Below are 19015 nucleotides of genomic sequence, written 5' to 3'. Positions count from 1 at the left end.
GCCCGTTATGGCGGGGACCGGGCATGGCGGCGGGCGGGGCGGGGGCGGCCCCGGGGGCGGCACCGCGGGGAGGGGCCCGGAGCCGGTGTGAGGGGCCCGGAGCCGGCAACGGGCACGTCCCGGCCGTGACACCGCCCGTGGGGGGAAGCCCCGCGGGCCATAAGCCGGTCCCGGTGTGACGGGCCCGGTCCCCGACCCTCCCAGCCCGCCCGTGGTGTCGCCGTCCCGCGGCTCAGGGCTCCGGGAGAGCTGTGGGATATTCCAGTCCCAGGGGCGGTTCAGTTGGGATATTGAGGGCAAATCCTCCCGGAAAGGTTGTCCAGCCCTGGCACCCCGCCCGGGATTCCCCGTCCCGGTGGATGTGACCCGGCCCGGGGTGGCCTCGGGAGCGCCCGGGCTCGGGGGGCGCTCCCGGCGCGGCCCGGTCCAAACCCGGGGCGGGAGCAATGGGGGAACCGCGGCTGAGCCGGGCCCAGCCGAGCCGTGCTGAGCTGAGCCCAGGCGAGCCCAACCGCACCGAGCTCAACTAAGCCAGGCCCAGGCATGAGCCGAGCCGAGCCGTGCTGAGCCGAGCCCAGCTGAGCCAAACCATGCCGTGCTGAGCCGAGCTGTGCCAAAGCAGCCGAGCCGTGCTGAGCCGAGCCGCGCCGTGCCAGGCTGAGCCGAGCCGAGCCGAGCCGAGCGAGTGAGCGCGGATCCTGCGGAGCTGTCCAGCCCTTCCAGCCCTTCCAGCCCTTCCAGCCCTTCCAGCCGCTCCATCCCGCATCCCTTGCCCGCACCCCGTGCCCGCCATGCGGGAGCGATGAGCGCAGCCGCCGCCCGGCCATGGAGGAGGATTTGTTCCAGCTGAAGCAGCTGCCGTGAGTAGCACCGGGGGGGCTCCGGCCCCTGCGGCCGCGGGAATCCCGGCGGGGGCCGCGGAATTCCGCCGGGGAGCGGCTCAGGCCCCGGGGAGCAAGGCCATTTTCCCGGTGCGGCATCCCCGGGGATGCAGGAGCCGTTTGTTACATAAATTCACTCATCTCGCTTGGTTGTTTTTTTTGGGGGGGGTTGTTTTTGTTTGATTTTTTTTTGGTGGGGGGGTTGGTTTTTTTATTTATTTTTTTGGGTTTTTTTCTCGGTGTGGATTTGATAGCGATAAAAAAATCAGCAGGGGTCGGGGTAAAACCGTGGGAGCTCCAGGAGATTTTTTTTTTTGGGAGAGGAGACGTCGCGATCGCCTTTGCCAGGGGGGTTTATCTGGAAATAAATATCTGGAAATAAATATGTGTAAATAAATAACGCTGCGCTGGGGAGGCTCTTCCTCGCCTCCCTGAGCCTCCTCTTCGGCCGGGGAGGGAGCGCGGAGCAGAACCTGCCCTGCCGAGGGGGGTTTGGGGGGAACATCGGCATTCCCAGCGTTTCTGGAAAGCCAAACGCTGCTGCACAAGGAGAACGCTGATTTTGTTTTTTGCCTTTGGGATGGCAGCTCGCTGCCTTTGGGATGGGGTTGCTGGATCTGTGCAAAAAAAAAAAAAGAAAAAAGAAAAAAAGAAAAAAAAGACCACCAAAAAACCCCAATAAACAAACAAAAAAATCCCACCAAAACAAAAAACACGAAAAAAACCCCACAAAAAACCCAAAAAACAACAAAAAAGTTTTTCAAAAAACCCCAAAAAAACCACCAAAAACAAAACCAAAAAAAAACCCAAAAAAACCCTAAAAAGCCCAACCCCAAACCTGATAAAATCTTCGGTGCCTTTAACCCCGGGAATTCCTTCCTTTTCCCTCAATTCCAAACCCTTCCATTAAAACCGACCCCGTTTTTCCTAACGCTCCATTCTCAGGTGTTTTGCAACATTTCCCTATTTATAAATCATGGGAGGCGCGGGGGGAAATGTTTCAAGTTGGCGTTAAATATTCATGAGCTCGTGTCAATGACAGAGCGCCCTGTCCCGTAACATTCCCGAGAACTCGGGAAAACGGACACGAACTCCGGCTCTTTTCCAGCCCTCGGTTAGGATGCCTTCGGCTTGGCAGGGAAAAGAATCAGAGGTTATTTTATCCAGCTTTTCCCCCAATTTTTAAGTGCAAAACCTGGGTTCTAAAGTACCTTCCAGTGCTGTGAGATTTTTGCAAATAAATGCAGCAGCTCCCTGAGGTGTCCCAGATGTGAAAAATTTGGCAAGTGTGGAACAGAAATTATCCTTGTGGAGGTTTTTTTCCTTCGTTTGTGTCAGTTTGTTTCATATATCACTAAATTATATATCTGTATTTTTATTTTCTGTGCTGAGGAATGGGGCAATCCCTGCCTGGATTTGTGATTTTCAGATTTTGTAGGATCCATCACCTCCAAAGCTGGAATGATATTTAAGGTCCCTCCCTGTGATTCTGTGATAATTTAATCTATTTCCAAAACTATTTCACTTAAATCCAAGGGATTTTCACTTTCCAAGGGGAAAAAAGCTCCCCTGTGTTGGAGATAAAGCGAAGGAAGTTTGAGGGATCTGTTCCATTAAATCTGGTGGATCTGTTCCCAAATTTTTGCCACAGAAAATTTCATAGATGGGAAAAGAACCTTCTCTGTGGGGAGGGAGCAAATCCCTCTGACAAAAACATCAAAGCTGTGTCAGTTTAGCAAATTCTGATCTTAAAATACAGATATTCCATTAATGACATGATGTTAAATAATTCTGTCTGAGATGAAAGCACAGACAGCATCCTGATGGAAAAAAACAATCCATCCATTCCCTGAATGAGCTCAGTGATTGTGTTTGACTAAATAACATTTCAAATTCTGGTGCATTTCAGGAGTTTCACTTTTAATCACAAAAACAACTCAAAAGATGAAATTTGGGCTCTTCCTACTAGAGAAAAAAAAAACCCAAAACTGAAATTCAATGACACAGCAATGCCTAATTCCAATTAAATCCAGGCACACAAAGCATGGATCTCATTAAATATGCATCATTCCATCATATTTTTATGACCTCTGTGGTTTTATAACTTTGTGGATAGCACAACAACAGCCTCTGTGTCCAAGCCCAAGGCTTCCATCCCATCCCAAGCGCAGCATCCCTGGAAGAGAATCCAAACAAATCCCAGCGTTCCCAGTGGAGAATGGAGATGAGGAATGAGGAGAAGCTTTGCTGCGAAACAGCTCCGGGGCTCCCCAAGGAGCTCCCGGCTGGAAAATCCTCCTGGGAGCACCCAGCGCGTTCCCTGTGCTTTCAGGGTGGTGAAGTTCCGCCGCACGGGGGAGAGCTCGAGGTCGGACGAGGATGGGATTTCGGGCGAGCACGAGGTGCAGATCGAGGGCGTGAGGACGGAGCTGGAGCCGGTGGAGCTGGGGGATGGAGCTGCGGTGCCCAAGGAATTCGCCAACCCCACGGATGGTGAGCGGGGCGCTGGTTCTCCTGCAGGGAGGAGGTTGTGGGGAAAGCTGGGAGCTCTTCATCCCCGTCAGGCTGGGTGCAGGGGGGTTTGGAGAAGTGAAGGACCCCCAGGTAAAAATAATGACTCAGGGAAGTTCTGTCAGAGGTGAAGATTGGGGTTTGATCAGCCCATTCCGTGTGGGATGTTCTCTGTGTCCCTTTTTGTGTCCCCAGTGCTGGATTCTCTTGTTAGGGAGCTGTGGGTCCAGCTGCCAGCCCCTGTTCCACACTGGAATTTGCCTGAGTTCCCTCTGGAGCTGCTCAGAGCTCCTGGAGCAGCTACACCCGGCTCTCCTTCAGGCTGAGATGAATCTGCAGAGCTCCCGGCTCCTCTTTTCCTGGAGGACAGCAGGAATGTCCATCTCAGCCTCTGCTTCCTGCCTGGAGGCATCACTGCCTTAGGAGGGATGAGAAATATTTGGGTTTGTCTTAGCACAGTGTGAAAATTCAGTTTTAATCTTGGCTCTGAACTTCTCTGCTGTGCTTCATCCCTTGGGTTTTGTTTGATTTCCTCCTGGTTTGTGTTGTTGTGGGGATCTCAGCTCTGGGCCAAAGCTTTTGTGAGGAATGTCCTTTTCAAACTGATGCAAATGTTAGAACTGTGAGACTTAAATTGATTTAAACAACTCAAATATCAAAATGTGCTTTTTGTGCTCATTTCGTTTTGCATTTGAGCAAAGGAATTTGAGACATCTCAGCACCTTCAGCTGGAACAAACTACAGAGGTCATGGCAGTGGGTGGGAAACAACCAGCAGCATTTTTAACAGAAGCAAGGTTTAGGATTTGTGTGTTTTGGACAAATTCTTGATTTAAATAATGAGAGGTTGCACTGAAATATTCCCAGCACTGCTGTGGGCTGGGGCAGAGCTTTGTCTCCCCACTGAAAGCTGCATTTCAGTGCCTGCAGGAGTCACTCCCAGGAGGAAGAGGCTGAACATGGGCTGGATTTGTGGGTGCCACAAATCCTGATTTACCCCCACATGATTAAAATATTTAAAGAATAATTCACATTATTTTGACTTTGGAAGAACACAGATTTTCCTGAGTAGGAATTGTATAATTATCTCTGTTATATATGTGAGATCTCAGCAGATTAGCCAATTAATGAGTAATTAAACCAGAACATTCTCTCTCAAGGGCTGGCTTTCCTGAGGAGGGAACCCACTGGAGTTGTTTTCTTTGCAGATACTTTCATGGTGGAAGATGCGGTGGAAGCCATTGGATTTGGGAAGTTCCAGTGGAAGCTCTCTGTCATTACTGGATTGGCATGGGCAAGTAATTAGCATCAGGATCAGTTCATGAACATCACTGAGAGAGTCTCAGGGATTTCAGATAATGGGGGCAGAGAGTCTCCAGGCAGATAAATGCACAATAAAGCAGGAATTTAACTGGAAATTAAAATAGCAGCAGCACCCAGCCTTGTTATGAAGGGTAATGATGGATTTCTTTGTCTCTGAAGTTCTTATAAATCAGAATTTGGAAAATCATTTTGATTCTCCCCTTCAGTTTGGTTTCAAATGAGGTTCCAGGCTGCTCCTGCAGAACCTGAGGCTTCCTGCAGTGATTTTGCCACATTCCTCCCATCAGCTGCCACCTCGTTTGTCTGTATCAGTCAGGATTGCTGTAATCTCCATTTCAGAGGAACAGCAACCCAGCACTTCCACTTTTAACCTTCATATCAACATCAAAAAAGTCTTAGTTTCCATTTTCCTGCTCTTTCTGAGGCTCAGTGTTCCACCTCCTGTGGTGGATTTCAGGGTCCTGATACCTGGAGCTGTATTCACTGGCTTTTAGCCATGTAAAAAACTGGAATCTGCAATGGTTTAGATCCTAAATCAGCTATGGAATTCAGTTTCCAGGTGATCTATGCAAACCCAGGAGTGTCAAAGGGAATAATTTACAAGGTATTAAACAGTCGTGACCAAATCCATGTGTGAAGGGGCTGAAAGCTGGAATTTGCACTGTGGAAATGACTGAACCTGTGTCCCTGACCAGCCAAACCTCCTCAAAATCTTCGGATTTAGCTCTTTGGATCCTCTCTGCCAGAGTTACTAAAAGTCCTGACAACCAGAAACGAGTTTAAATGTTAAATGTTAAATATTTTGTTCAACCACAAGGCACAGAAACATCACCAAGGCCTATTACTGACTCCTAAATCCACCTGATTTGCAGGCTAGTGATTGATTTTGCTTTCTCTTGCCCCTGCAGATGGCAGATGCCATGGAAATGATGATTTTAAGTATCCTTGCTCCTCAGCTGCACTGTGAGTGGCGCTTACCCAGCTGGAAGGTTGCATTGCTCACCTCGGTAGGAAAAAAACCTGACAGCTCCTGTCTTCCCTGAGCTTTTGCCGTCGTTGTTAGCCAGATATTTTGCTTTGTATCCCCAAAATTAAAACTCCTCGTGGCCTCTGCAGGTTGCCTTCAGCTTGGAGGTTTATAGGAGTTTTTTTAAAAAAAGATTTATGGGAGTTTTTTTAAAGATTGAAGTAACGAAAATCAGTGAGAACTGAGGGCATTTTGCAGGTTTCAGGCTTGAAGTTTCATGTAATTGCCGGGAAAACTTGTGAATTCACTCAGATTCATCCTAAAATTCAAACCATTTGATTAATTTAAAAAAAAAAAAGATAAATTTTGATTATCTTGCTTGCAAATCTCTCTCACTCCCCAAATTTAAGTTCTCTGACAGGCTGAGAGCCCTGAGAGAGAGAAAACAGTTGATTTTTGAGATTGGACTCAGTGACATCAAAGGTCTTTTTAGCCTAAATATTCTGGGATTATCCAGTGATCTTGGGAAGCAGAGATCTTACAACACCACCTCCAAGATGTTTTTTTTTTTCCTGCTGTTCCACAGGTGGTGTTTGTGGGAATGATGTCCAGCTCCACGCTCTGGGGAAACATTTCAGACCAGTATGGGAGGAAAACAGTAAGTGTGCAGCTCCTGCTGGGATCTATCCCAATATTTCTGCAGCGTGGACATTTCAGTGCAGCTGGCACGGGGTGCCCAGAGAAGCTGCCTCATCCCTGGAAGTGTCTGAGGATAGCCTGGGATGGTGGAAGGTGTCCCTGCCCATGGCAGGGGGTGGGATGGGATGAGCTTTCAGGTCCTTTCCAACCCAAACCATTCCAGAATTCCGTGTTCCCAAATGTCCACGTGTACAAAGCAGCATTAAGCACATCCAGAATTGAGCTCCTGTGGAACAGAAGGCCTCTGGATCTCTGTTTTACAGTTCAATCTGTGTTACAGTGATTTTTAACTCTTGCTGAACACAGGGCCTAAAGATCAGCGTGTTGTGGACACTCTACTATGGCATCCTCAGTGGATTTGCTCCCATTTACAGCTGGATCCTGGTGCTGAGGGGCCTGGTGGGCTTTGGGATTGGAGGAGTGCCTCAGTCGTAAGTAAATGTTCACAAGTCCAAACTTCCTCATTTCTCTTTCTTTCTTACCAAACTCTGATGTCAGATTGAAGTCTTGTTTCAGTGCAGCCACCCCAAACCTTGGTCTTGGTGCAAGGCAGCAGCATTTAGAGGCAGAGCTGAGCCTGGCTCTGATTGCAAATCCTCAGATTATTGTTCAGTCAGAGCCTGAACTCCCCCATCTCACCCTGAGCTGGAATTTCAAACCCAGACCTGCAGCACTGGAGATGCTGGGATGGCTCAGGAGGAAAGGGAAATGTCAGGAGATTTTTCTGTCATTGTGTGGTTCCTTTCACTGAGGAGAGGGATCCATAAATTCCCCACCTGCCATAAATAACCCTGCTCTAGGCTTTTAATTATAAATGTAAAGGGAAGGGTACAGCCATTCTCTCTCCCTGTAGTCTTTTATCCTTACCAATATTTGATATTTTTGCCTTCTGGAGGTGCTATTTTGGAGCAGGCAGATCCTGGCTTGGATTGATGCCTCAGAGATTCCTTCCCAAGGCAAGGCAGTGGCTTTTCTGTGGCCACTTGCAGATAAAAATTCCAGAGCTGCAGGTGCAGCCCAGCCAGGGGCACTTGGCTCACTGAGGTTCTGTGAGAGAAAAACCAGAGCCAGTTACAGATCTCCAAGTGGATCTCATCCTCCCTGATTCTGTTTCCTGTTCTAACTATAAAACAGATTATTTGACAGAGGGGTAAACATGGATGAAGCAGGAAAAGCAGCTCCTTTCTAATATCCTTAAGCTGTATAATTTTGGAAGTGAGTGCCTGGATCTCCATGGAATAAATGTAATTCCTCCTCTGGACTGGCTCCAACAATTCCATGTCCTCCTTTTGCTGGGGTCATTCACCAGCTCCTGTTTTCTCTGCACTACAGAGGGACCTGAGCTGCACTTTCAGATGTGATTTGAGTTCTCTAAATCTCTGTTTGAAGGAAATATTGTGTGAAACTTTATACTTTCCATGAACTTGGCAGCTCCTCAGAGATCAATCCACTCTTTAAGTTAGTGGGAATTTTGTCCCAAACCTCAAAGGAAGCCTGAGGGGTTTGGAGGCAGGAACAGACTGAGTCAGTGGAATGCAGGCAGGGCAAAGCCAAACCTTACCAGTTTGAAGGAGATGACAGAGCCTGGACTGGCTGCTGCCTAAATTCCTCCTCAGGAATCCCTCCTGGAGAAGCTTTGTCATCACTCCTTGGCACAGGCATGAAACAGTGGTTGCTCCTTGAATCCCACAAGAAAAGAATGCAAATTATTTTATACCAGTGACATGCAAGCATTCCCCTCTTGGAGAATTGAACTGTGGCACAGGACATGGATGGGAATTCTCTGAGCCAGTTGTAAAGCCCTGAAGAAATTCTTTATCCAGCAGGAGTCTGTGTTGAGTTCTGACTGAAAATACCAGATACAATGGTGTTCTCAATGGTGCTCTGGCTCAGAGCAGGGCTATGAAAGCATGAGCATCAAGATTTGCATTTAACTGACAACTTTGGGGTCACAAAACCACACAAAAAGAGCAAATTGTGTTCTCCCTTGTGATGTTGAAGGGTTTGTTCTGGGGTAGAAGGGGAGTGTGACCCCGTGTCACAGCCTGGCTGGCTCTGGGGATAGGGAGAGCTCTGCTCTGGGTTTGGCAGTTTTATTAAAAGGCATAAGGGATGTTTGAACCTCTGTCTGCTGTGGTATTTCCCTCTGTGTGCTGACATTTTCCTCTCTGTTCCCTCTTTTAGGGTAACTTTATATGCTGAGTTCCTTCCAATGAAAGCCAGAGCAAAATGCATTTTATTAATAGAGGTGAGTGGGTGCATTTTGATCCTCTGTGACAAATCCTCTGGTGGTCACATCCCTTCCATCCTCCTCATGGAAATCCCCTCAGAGCTGCAGCCAGACCTGTCCTGTCCACCTTGCTGTGGAGCTGAGTCATTCCTGAGCTCTGGTACCAGCCCAGCTCCAAAAGCAGCAGGAATTTTTCCTGTCACACTCCACTCTTGGTGTTGAATTTGCCTTTTTTCCAAATTATTTTGCACCCAGGGCTGCAGAGTGAGCACAAGAGGGGCCTTGGGTGTCCATGGTTTTGTGGTGAAATGCTGAGGGATTCAGAGAGCTTGAAATGCATCTCAGTGGTGGATTTGGAGAGCTGACAGCTCCACAAATCCAGTGCTGAATTCAGCTCCACATCTTCATCCAAACACATCAGAGTCACACAGTGCAGGATTTTGTCCTTGGGAGATTTTAAGGGAGAATTTACACCCCTGGAATTTCTCCAGCCATCCCTGGTGAGCACAGCCTGGAATGTTCCAGAGAAGAGGCCTTGGGAGCACTCCATTCCTCATTTTTCTCTTGGTTTTCCCTTTTCCAGGTGTTCTGGGCCCTTGGGACTGTGTTTGAAGTGCTCCTGGCAGTGGTGGTGATGCCCACGCTGGGCTGGCGCTGGCTCCTCATCCTCTCTGCCCTCCCACTCCTGCTCTTTGCTGGCCTGTGTTTTGTAGGTATTCCTCAAGGATTCATGTGAATTCCTGCAATTCCCATTCCTCTACCCCAGCTGAAGGAAATCAGGACAGTTCTGAGCTCTCTGGTGGTGTCTTCTGTGAAATAACTTAAAATAATGACAAAAAAAATACACTTTCAACAGGGTGCTGGGAAAAACATTCCAGGGAGAGTTGTAATTCTGGAGGACAATGGAGGGCTGGAATTTGGTGAGATCAGGCCTGGAACCCTCTCCAATTTAATGACTTTGTTTCAACTAAGCTCAGTGGAATCAACATTTTATCAAAAGCTGTTGCTATTTCCCTAAATTCTCTTTTGAATTTGTCACTTTTAGGGTCAATTTCCACTTAAAAATCCTCCCAAATCAGGGGTAGACTCTGCAGAATGCAGATCAGATTCCAAAACAAGTTAAACCTGAGCTTCAGTGATATATTTTATGTTTTAATATTTATTAGGTGATATCTTTGCCAATCACTCAGTCTCCTCATAGATAAATGTCCTTGTCAGGTGGTTTAGCAGCCCTTTTTATTCCTTAGTTTTTCAGGAAAACCTCCAGTTATCCAGGTGCTCACAAGCTTGTTCTGAATTCAAAAGAGCTTAAACTCATAAATTTTGGAGGATCTTGTTATCTGCCCTGGATGCTTTACCATTCCTTCGCAGAAGGGATAATGTAAAAAAACTTGCAAAAATTCCCAAGAATTGTCAAGGATAAAACCAAAGGGATGGAAGGGAAAGGGTTCTGAGTTCATGGGGAAAGTGGAGGGTTGCAGTTTTTAAAGCCTGATGAGATGAGTCTTGGAATTCTTTCTTGGAATTCTTCAAGCTTAGTTCTGTAATCCTTGGTTGTGTGAGAATCTGCTGGAAAATCCCAGAGTTTCTTGCTGGCTGTGACACCCTCCTGTGTGTGTGATCCTCAGTGGCTGCCAGAGAGTGCCAGGTATGATGTGCTGTCCGGGAACCAGGAGAAAGCTCTGGCCACTCTGAAGAGGATTGCCACGGAAAACGGAGCTCCAATGCCCCTGGGAAAGCTGGTGGTTTCCAGGCAGGTACGTGCAGGTCACAGGCACCCCCAGAACAATGAAACTGAGGGGGTTTGTAAAAAAATCATCAATGTTCTGTTCAATTTTAATGTCTCAGCTAGGCAGAAAAAATGAGGGTTGATCATTTAGGTCTCTTTCCCACCAAGTAAGAGTTGATTTCTCATTTGGAAGTGAAAAGCGGCTTTAAAATGACCATTAACGTTATTTAACCTCACTCTTGTTAAGAAAACCAAACCTTGAGGTTGTTGAAGAGCTCAGGGCAGGATTGCTGGCTCTGAATTCATGACACAAGATGAAATCTGACACTTGAGCTGTCCCTCATCATCCAACTTCTGCTTGTTCCCCACAGGAGGACCGAGGCAAAATGAGGGATCTGTTCACCCCCCATTTCCGCTGGACCACGTTGTTGCTCTGGTTTATTTGGTAAGAGAAAACCTAAAGGCTCAGTGCCAGCACAGCTCTAAATGGGTTTTATTGAAGGGATTTGACTCAAATACAGCAACTTCCTCCTCAGAAAAAACCAACCAAAAAAATAAACCCACACCCCAACCTGTATTGATTTGTAATTTATTCAAGCACTCAAGTGTTCCAAATCAAATTGCCCTTTAATTTTCTGAATGCTGAAATAGCTTTGAGGTAGCACTTTTGATTGGTGGTGTTTCTTTTAAGTTGGACCAGCTGAAACTTCCTGTCTCATTTGCTTCCTTGCAGGTTTTCCAATGCTTTTTCATATTATGGGTTAGTTTTATTAACTACAGAGCTCTTCCAAGCAGGAGATGTTTGCAGCAGTGAGTATTGCTCCATCTTTTCTTTTTAAATAGGTCTTGTTAAAACTGCTGGAAGATATTTTATTAGATCTCCTTCTGCTGGTGGTTTGGAAAAGGAATGTGGCTGAATTTTCAGTTTACTTTATTTTAAATTTCTGCCTAGTGCAGAGAGGTCCTGCACAGTGGTTTTGAGCCCAAAAGTCAAACAGCAAGACAACCTTAAAGGCAGACCTGTTATCTTTTCTTCTTGATTAAAAAAAGAGAAGTGATTAAATAAGTTTGCAGATTTGACAGGTCTAATTAGTTCTGAGAGAGAGAAACTGCTGCTGTGGAGCTCCTGGGTCCTCAGGATGGGAAAACCTGCTGAGAAAAAAGATAATGGTGGGAAATCAACATCCTTTGTGCTGCAGAATTTTTGGGGGGGAATAAAAGATGCTTTGACTGAATGAAGGAGAGGCTTGAACAGTTTGATTCCCCAGGGGAGGAATGATTGCATTCAGAGCACTTGTAATTAGGAAAAACTGCCTGGAAGTTGGGAAATTGTAAAAGGTGGATGGGGAGTGTTGGAGCAGCCCCAGATTCCAGGATGGAGCAGCAGTGATGAGCTCTGAGAGCTCTGACTCAGGTTTGCCTCCCCAGAGGATGCAGCCCTTAAAACCCCTTGTTTTTCATAAGGACATGGGGTTGTTCAGTATTCTCAGAGTGTTGGGATCCCAATTTGTATTGGGAGAAACTGAATTATTGGAGTTAATTCTGTCCTGAGCCCTAGACTGGAAAATAATTCAGGCTGTACAGCTGATAAGGAGGTGGAATTTTCACTGAGCTGAGACATCCTGTCACAGAAAACATGAAAAATGTTCAGTGTTTCCAGGCAAAATCACCAAGCATTGCTCTTCAATGCCCCTCCATCCCAGCAGCACGTCAGGTATTCAGCAGAGGAATAACAATGAAATCAAAGGGGCAGAATCACTGGAATTTCTATCCCTAAACAACTTTCCAGAAGTATTTTAAAGGATGGTGGATGCAGTGAATCCATACCATTCCTTACAGTCCATCCCTTCCTAAATTTCAGCAGTACAAGTGAGAGACCCAGCAGGAAGGTAAACAGTGAAGAGTTTGCTTAAAATATATTAAATATTTCTGGTTTTTTCCCTGCAGTATCCAGCAGAAGGCAGGAAGTAAAAGCCAAGTGCAGCCTGACCTGTGAGTACCTGACAGAGGAGGATTACACCGACCTGCTCTGGACAGCCCTGTCAGAATTCCCTGGTAAGGAGCAATGGGAAGCTCCAGTTTTTCCTTGGATCCTTGCTGTAGCTGTGGATCCTCCCTGCCCTGGGATCACTCCAGAAAAAAAAAATCAGTCATTGCTCTGGAATGGCCCCTCTGTCTGTTCCACTTCAGCAGGGGGAAAACCAGCTCAATCAAAGGGGCAGAAACACTGGAATTTCTATCCTTAAGTGACTTTCCAGAAGTATTTTCAAAGGATGATGGGCACAGTGAATCCATGGAGAACTTGCTCCCTAAATCTCTGTGTCCAGCCTCAGTCCTGATCCTGTGATTTTCAGGCAATTCCAGTGAATTTCAATGGACAATCTGGCACAGGACAAGCAAACTAGTGTGAAAAAGCCACTGATCCTTCAGATGGAGGGAATCTCCCAGTGTTAATCTGATTGAAACAACACCAGAGACGGGGATCAGGGTATTTTCACTCTTTTGGATCATAATTTCAGGGCTAAAAGCTCAAGGAGGAGCCATTTAATGAATGATAATTTGCAAGTATGATTGAAATATGCACAGTCATTCCTAAGAGGAGTGTGCTGCCAAGGAGTCATTTTGAGAAGGATACCCAGAAAAAAGAGTGGGTACCCTGGAGGGGTCCTGTGGCTGAAAGGTTTGGTTTGATCCTCACACACACTGAGGGGGGAGTGAGAAATATTGACAGGGTATCTCTGGATGTGACACTGATGCTGGAATAATCCCCACCCCTGCTGTGCATCAGCTTTCAAAAGGATCTGGGAAAATTGCATTGGAGGGAAGAATTAATAGGGAGATTTACTGAGCTTGATCTATTTCCTGTCAAAAAGCACGGCAGAAATAATTCGGTGAAACATCTAAATAACAGAACAGAAAGAAAATACCACATTCTAAAGAATCCAGCAGGGATTAATGGCCAGAAGTTCACCAGAAGTTCTTCCAGTGAGCCATGAGCAGGTGTTTTAGGCATTCCCATCAGCAATCCCTGGATGGGAGTGTGGATTTGTGGATCTGGGAGCAGCTGGGACACAGAATTCCTGTTTCCACATGACACCAGCAGCAATCCATCCCACAGCCCTGCCTGAGGCCAGCAAAGGATTGGAAAGAGAGGCCAAAATTTCCAATCTAAACCACCCAGGCTGTGTTAAATCTGCTGCAGCCCCTCTCTGCTCCATTCCCAAGGCTCTCCTGGTCTCTTCCCACAGGTGTGTTGGTGACCCTGTGGATCATCGACCGCATCGGCCGCAAGAAAACCATGGCCATGTCCTTCCTTGTCTTCTCCTTTTGCAGCCTCCTGCTCTTTCTCTGCGTTGGAAGGTGAGTCCAGCTCAGGGAGAAACTGGAGTAAAGGATTTATCCATGTCCTGTCTTGGTTGTGGTGGGAGAACTGGGACAGATGGTTTGAAAGCCTTAAATCTTTCTCCTGCTCAGCTGGAGAAAGATTTAAGGCTGGGGCTGGGTTTTCTCACCAGAGTTTGGGAGGGAAGTAAAAGGGAATTCCAGCAGGTTGTACTTAACATTGCCAAACTCTGCTCTCCTCTTTCCTCTCACAGAAATGTTCTTACTGTGCTGCTCTTCATTGCAAGAGCTTTTATTTCAGGAGGATTTCAGGCTGCCTATGTTTACACCCCTGAGGTAAGGGGGTTGCTGTGGTGATGGGAATATTCAGGGGGAGAGAGAACAGGGTGGGAAAGTCATTTTGATGACCAATGCACCTCATCCCAGACTGGAGCTGTAAATCCCATTGTAGTTGTGTGACAAAATGTGCTGTGGCACTCTTATTAATTCCCATTGATTTAGGAGTGGAAGGAGGGAAACTCCCCACTGGGATTGATGGGATGATGTTTTTTCCACAGGTTTATCCCACAGCCACACGTGCTTTGGGCCTGGGAACGTGCAGTGGGATGGCCAGAGTGGGAGCCCTCATAACCCCGTTCATTGCACAGGTAAATCCCTTCTCCTCTGAGACTGGAGGCACAGGAGGTTTGGATTGATGATCCTGGAGGTCTTTTCCAGCTTTAGCAATTCCATGATTCTATGAAGGTGATGTAGAACCTGCTTTTCTTCCACTATCCCAGGGTGCTCCAAGCTCCATCCTTGGACATTTCCAGGGATGGGGCAGCCACAGCTTCTCTGAGCAACCTGTGCCAAGACCTCCCACTCTCACAGGGAAGATTTCCTTCCTAAAATCCAGTCTAATCCTGCCCTCTGAGAGTTTAAAACCACTGTGCCTTGTCCTGGCACGATCTATAAAATGTCCCTTGTCACAGTGGACACGGAAAGAACTACACGAGGACACGCTGGTGAGCGAAGCAGGAAAAAGGGACAAGTTTATTTACAAAACTCAGTTTTATACATTTTTTATGGTGCCTGTGGATTGGAGGATGTAATTTTACTTTTTAATCTACATTGGTCAAGCTAACTGTTAATCACTTTTTTCTTCTCACCTAGAAATATGTAAACAATGAAAGACAGTTAGTAAAACATGGCCAGTGTTTATAGTAGAAAGTGTGATAAGGTGAAATTTCTGACTCCAATAGGAAGAACATTACAGAAGGCTTAGAAAAGTCTTCAAAACCAGGGTGACATCCCCTCTCCCTCCTTTTCGGAAGCTTCAAGTTAAACTTTATTCCAAATACTACGATTAAAATGTCTGTATTTCCATGCTGAGGTGCTGTTCTGCATTCCCTGCCTTTCTCCTGCAGGTGATGTTGGAATCCTCAGTCTATCTGACTCTGCTGGTTTACAGTGGCTGCTGCCTGCTGGCTGCCCTGGCCTCCTGCTTCCTGCCCATCGAGACCAAGGGCCGTGGCCTGCAGGAGTCCAGCCACAAGGAATGGGGCCAGGAGATGGTGGGCAGAGGATCTCATTCCCCAGGGGAATCGCAGGAATGACGGCACATGGAAAACTGCTGGAAGAACGAGGGATAGGAGCAAGATGTCTCACAAAACCTCCGAGCCTGAAGCATGGAAAGCTGACCACCATCACTGCCAACGCCACGTGTCAAACTGCAGGAGTTTGGGGTTGAACCTCAGCAAATCGTGTTTCTGCTGCTCTTTGCTCACACTCATAAAAACTTTCTGGATGGAGAGGCCTTTGATCCAGATACCCTTGGAAGTTTAGCAGGAGGGGTTTCTCTTCAGCCTGTCATGCTTGCATGGTCAGCTCTTCAGCTTAAAGTGTCCCGTGCCAAGCAAATGCCAAGTGACTGCAGCCATTAAGCTGTCATTAAAACACTGAGCTCTTGATGCCTAAAACCAAGAGGTTCATCTCTCATGTGGCCCTACTGTGGCACAGGGCGGATTCCATCCCCTACACTATGGATTAAATACCTGCCTTGCACTTTCAGCCATCAAAACCACCACCAAAATGTGGTTCAGGCAAACCAACCCAGGCTTTCCGGTTGGGTTCTGTTCCTGCAGAGTGGTTTTCTTGGAAGCTGATTCCTGACTGTTTCTCCCATGCCAGGTGGGTCGTTGGAGCAGGGAGGGTGGTGTTTGCTGCAGAGCTGGGACCTTGTAGCAGAAATGTAAATCAGAGTCATTAAGGTTGGAAACGACCTCCAAGCTCATCGAGTCCAATGTGTAAATCCTCATGTTTTGGAGCAGAATTGGATTTCTCTGGCATTGCCAGGGACCTTGAGCTCTCTGTTGCTTGCAGTGGGGAGGTTCTCACTCCTGGGGTTCCCTGTGTGGATCCAGGTGTGTCCCTGCTCTGTTTCCTGGGCACATCCTCATGGTGGGGTAGCCCCAAAAGGAGCTGGGAGCGCTCCTGTAGGGATGGAGCCATCCCTGGCAGCTGGGCAGGACCTGTCCTGCTGATTGTACCTTGACTGATGACAAAGGAATGTGGCTGGAATGAATGGACAAAACCATGGGAAGAGCCCACCTGCAGTGACCTTGGACATCCCTCCTCCAGGTGTGGCTCCCCGAGGGATGGTCCTGCTCTTGTCAGGGAATGTAACAGAGCTCAGGTGAGGACAAGCTCGTCTGCTTTGTCACAAACCTGTCCCTGGGCAGGTGGCAGAGTCTGTGGGAATGTGTAGGGATCTGAGATGTGCCTCATGAGGTCTCAGTGGATTTTCAGGATTCCAGACCTTGGGACACAGAACCAAATGTGGGTGAGATGGACGTGGTGAGGCTGTGGAAGCAGTGGGGGTTATGGTCTGTCTGAGCAGGGCTCTCACCTGAACACAGGTAAATGTGCAACACATTTTTACAGTTGAACATTTGAGGTATCCTGGGAAGCAGGTGCCATTCCTGGGGTCAGGAATACGTCTCCAGGTCCGTGTTTGGTGCAGTACAAGCGAGCACTGTGGGGCAGGGCTGTCACTGAGGGTCACAGCTCTGAGGTCCCTGCCATGCCCCACCCTGTGCCACGCTGCTGGTTTGGAGACCGAGGGGAAAACAGGAGTGGATAATTCCTTAAAGAAAGCCAGGAAACCTCAGGCTGATGGAAAAGGCCAAAGAGGTTGTTGAAATTGTGTGAGGGAGGATGAGAACAGAGTTTGCCAAGGCACCGAGTGTCCATCCAGTCCCACTGGAGGATGGTGACTCAGTGAAGGGTTCCAGGAATGGTTGGTGGAAACAGGCAAATGTGGCTTTTCCCAGCAAGATGGAAATGAATTCAGCTCCCAAGGGATCCCTGGGCTGAGCTGTGGGTGATGGCACAGAACCCTCTGTCCGTTCCAGCTGGGTTGGTTCCCTTTGCGTCCCCTGTCCCTGTGTCCCCATGCTCCACCAGGATCAAGCTCCAGTTGATCCCAGTAAGCAGACAAGGCTCTCGTGGCACTGACAGCAACCACAACTCATTCGTTCACCTCCCTCTGCTAGGCTGGAGTTGGGTCATTCTCCCTGTCTGCCTGGGGCAGAGCCACAGGCACTTGGTTCCATGGAATACCAGAATTCCAAAGTGATTTGGAAGGTTGGGAGGGACCTTAAAGCTCAGGACAGGGGCAGGGACACTTCCCACTAGCCCAGGTTGCTCCAAGCCCCATCCAAACCTGACCTTGAACACTTCCCGGGATGGGGAACCTCCCTGCTTTCACTTGGACCAGCCTCTGATGTGCTGGATATTGGACACAGCAGTGAGGAAGCAGATCCTGGATGGGTTTAATCAGATATTGCCCCACATGTGTGGCCAGTGAGCTGGAAAACCTGCTGGGCTGGGATCTACTGGAGCTGGGATCTACTGGAGCTGGGTTTGCCTTTGCACAGTCAGGCTGTTCCCCCCTCAGTGACAGCTCTGACATTCCATCCTCTTCCTCCTCCTGCTGGAGGCCCTCAGGGCCATTCCAGTCCCCCAGGTGCTTCCATGCTTCCTTCCTTGGGCTTGCCATGAGCTGTGTTTGCATCCCAAAATCTGGAACTGAGCCTGGGCAGAGGTGACAGAGAATCCAAAGTGCAGGGCAGGCCTGGCCTCCGTGGCTCAGTTTGTTACTCAATGCCTTGAGTTAAAATTCTGCTTGCCCAGGGTTAATGTTCACGTCTCGCTTCATTTTTTTAGGTGAATATTCAGCAGTTTTAAAGAATTGCATTCAACGGCCTTTAGAGAGTTTTAGGTGAAGTTTATCAGTTCATGCACACCTGGATCCTACAGATAAGCTACTTCCCAGGTAAAGATTTCTAGGGAATGCAACGTTTTCCATGCTGTTGAATAGATGAGTTCTAACCTGTGAGATTTACAGTGTTAACCAAAACATGGAAGGCATTTTTGCTTTTCACTTTTTATGAATTCTGCACTTAAAAAATCAATTTAATGATAGAAATACCGAGATGGGTGTTGCTGGGACTTTGATTTTGTTCAAGCTTGATCCAAAGCTCATTGAAATTTGGGAAAATCTCCCATGGAAATCCATGGGCTTTGGATCAGCTGAATGAAAGGGGGAGGTAGGAGCCCACCAGAGCTGATCCCACCTGGCTGAATTCAGCAGGAGCCCGTTGGGCACTGGAGAAACAGAGCTGGAATTCAGGATTTGCAGGAATTTGCATATAATTAGTAAGAGAAGGCCATTTTAGCTTGTTCACTGAGAACACTGGGGTTGACACACACCAGTTATAAATCACCACCCATAGATTTTATCAGTAGGGCAGCACCACTGAGGTACAAAATAAACTTCCAAAGAATCCTTTTCCACACTGAGTAATTTTCACTGGTAAAGGAATTACTGCAACTGCTTTGTTTCAAACTGGAAAGTGAGATCCTTTGGAATTCAAACAGAATTGTGGGATTCAGTTTTGCCAAGTGTCCAAGACATCAACATGCCAAGCTGGCGTGGGAATGTAATTCCCCAAGTGTGCTTGGATGGAATGATTTGTTATTCCCAAATACATGCCAAAAGAGCAGAGAATGTTTCCATGCCTGAATGTACAGTTTCTAAGCTGGATTTACATTTTAATGTTGAAAAATTTGGTGTATCTCAAGCTTGTTGTAAAATACTCCTCTGGTTCCTGTTCCTGACACAGCATTGGAGAGTTGAAGTCCACATTAGATATTTTATGTTAAACAAATAAATAGTTTTTTTCAGAAAATAAGTTTTTGGCTCTTCTGGGGGATGTTTAGGAGGGGTCATAACTTTGTATTTCTTTTTGTCTTGGTGTTCAGAGATTTGAGCTACAGGGCTCAGCACTCTGC

At 47.4% G+C, this 19015-nt stretch overlaps 1 protein-coding gene across 2 annotated transcripts; it reads left to right on the top strand.

Moving 5' to 3' along the window:
- Positions 1-30: 30 nt before the first annotated feature.
- Positions 31-18886, top strand: SVOP (SV2 related protein). Of its 2 annotated transcripts, XR_010082691.1 has the most exons (17): positions 31-860; positions 3214-3374; positions 4600-4685; positions 5623-5721; positions 6268-6339; positions 6687-6811; positions 8565-8628; positions 9194-9319; positions 10239-10367; positions 10711-10784; positions 11073-11149; positions 12287-12394; positions 13588-13699; positions 13936-14017; positions 14239-14328; positions 15088-15850; positions 17888-18886. XR_010082691.1 is itself a non-coding variant. In XM_063415981.1 (16 exons), exons 1-16 carry the CDS (start codon positions 826-828, stop codon positions 15274-15276), a joined length of 1629 nt encoding a protein of 542 aa, XP_063272051.1. In that variant the 5' UTR covers positions 31-825; the 3' UTR covers positions 15277-18886. The 2 variants fall into 2 exon arrangements, 1 of the variants encoding a protein (XP_063272051.1); XM_063415981.1 differs by having other exon boundaries at positions 15088-18886.
- Positions 18887-19015: the final 129 nt, after the last annotated feature.

This window comes from Prinia subflava, chromosome 19 (assembly GCF_021018805.1).
Source record: "Prinia subflava isolate CZ2003 ecotype Zambia chromosome 19, Cam_Psub_1.2, whole genome shotgun sequence".
In the NCBI taxonomy this organism is placed as follows: domain Eukaryota; kingdom Metazoa; phylum Chordata; class Aves; order Passeriformes; family Cisticolidae; genus Prinia; species Prinia subflava.
Note: the sequence above shows the minus strand (reverse complement) of the source record. Positions and strands in the feature narration are given on the sequence as shown.

Excerpts from the sequence above, each read along its gene's own strand:
- SVOP (XM_063415981.1), top strand. The coding sequence starts at position 826 with ATGGAGGAGGATTTGTTCCAGCTGAAGCAGCTGCC. Across the intron at positions 5,722-6,267 it reads AGGTTGCATTGCTCACCTCG|GTGGTGTTTGTGGGAATGAT; the intron begins GTAGGAAAAAAA and ends GCTGTTCCACAG. Across the intron at positions 13,700-13,935 it reads CTCTTTCTCTGCGTTGGAAG|AAATGTTCTTACTGTGCTGC; the intron begins GTGAGTCCAGCT and ends TTCCTCTCACAG.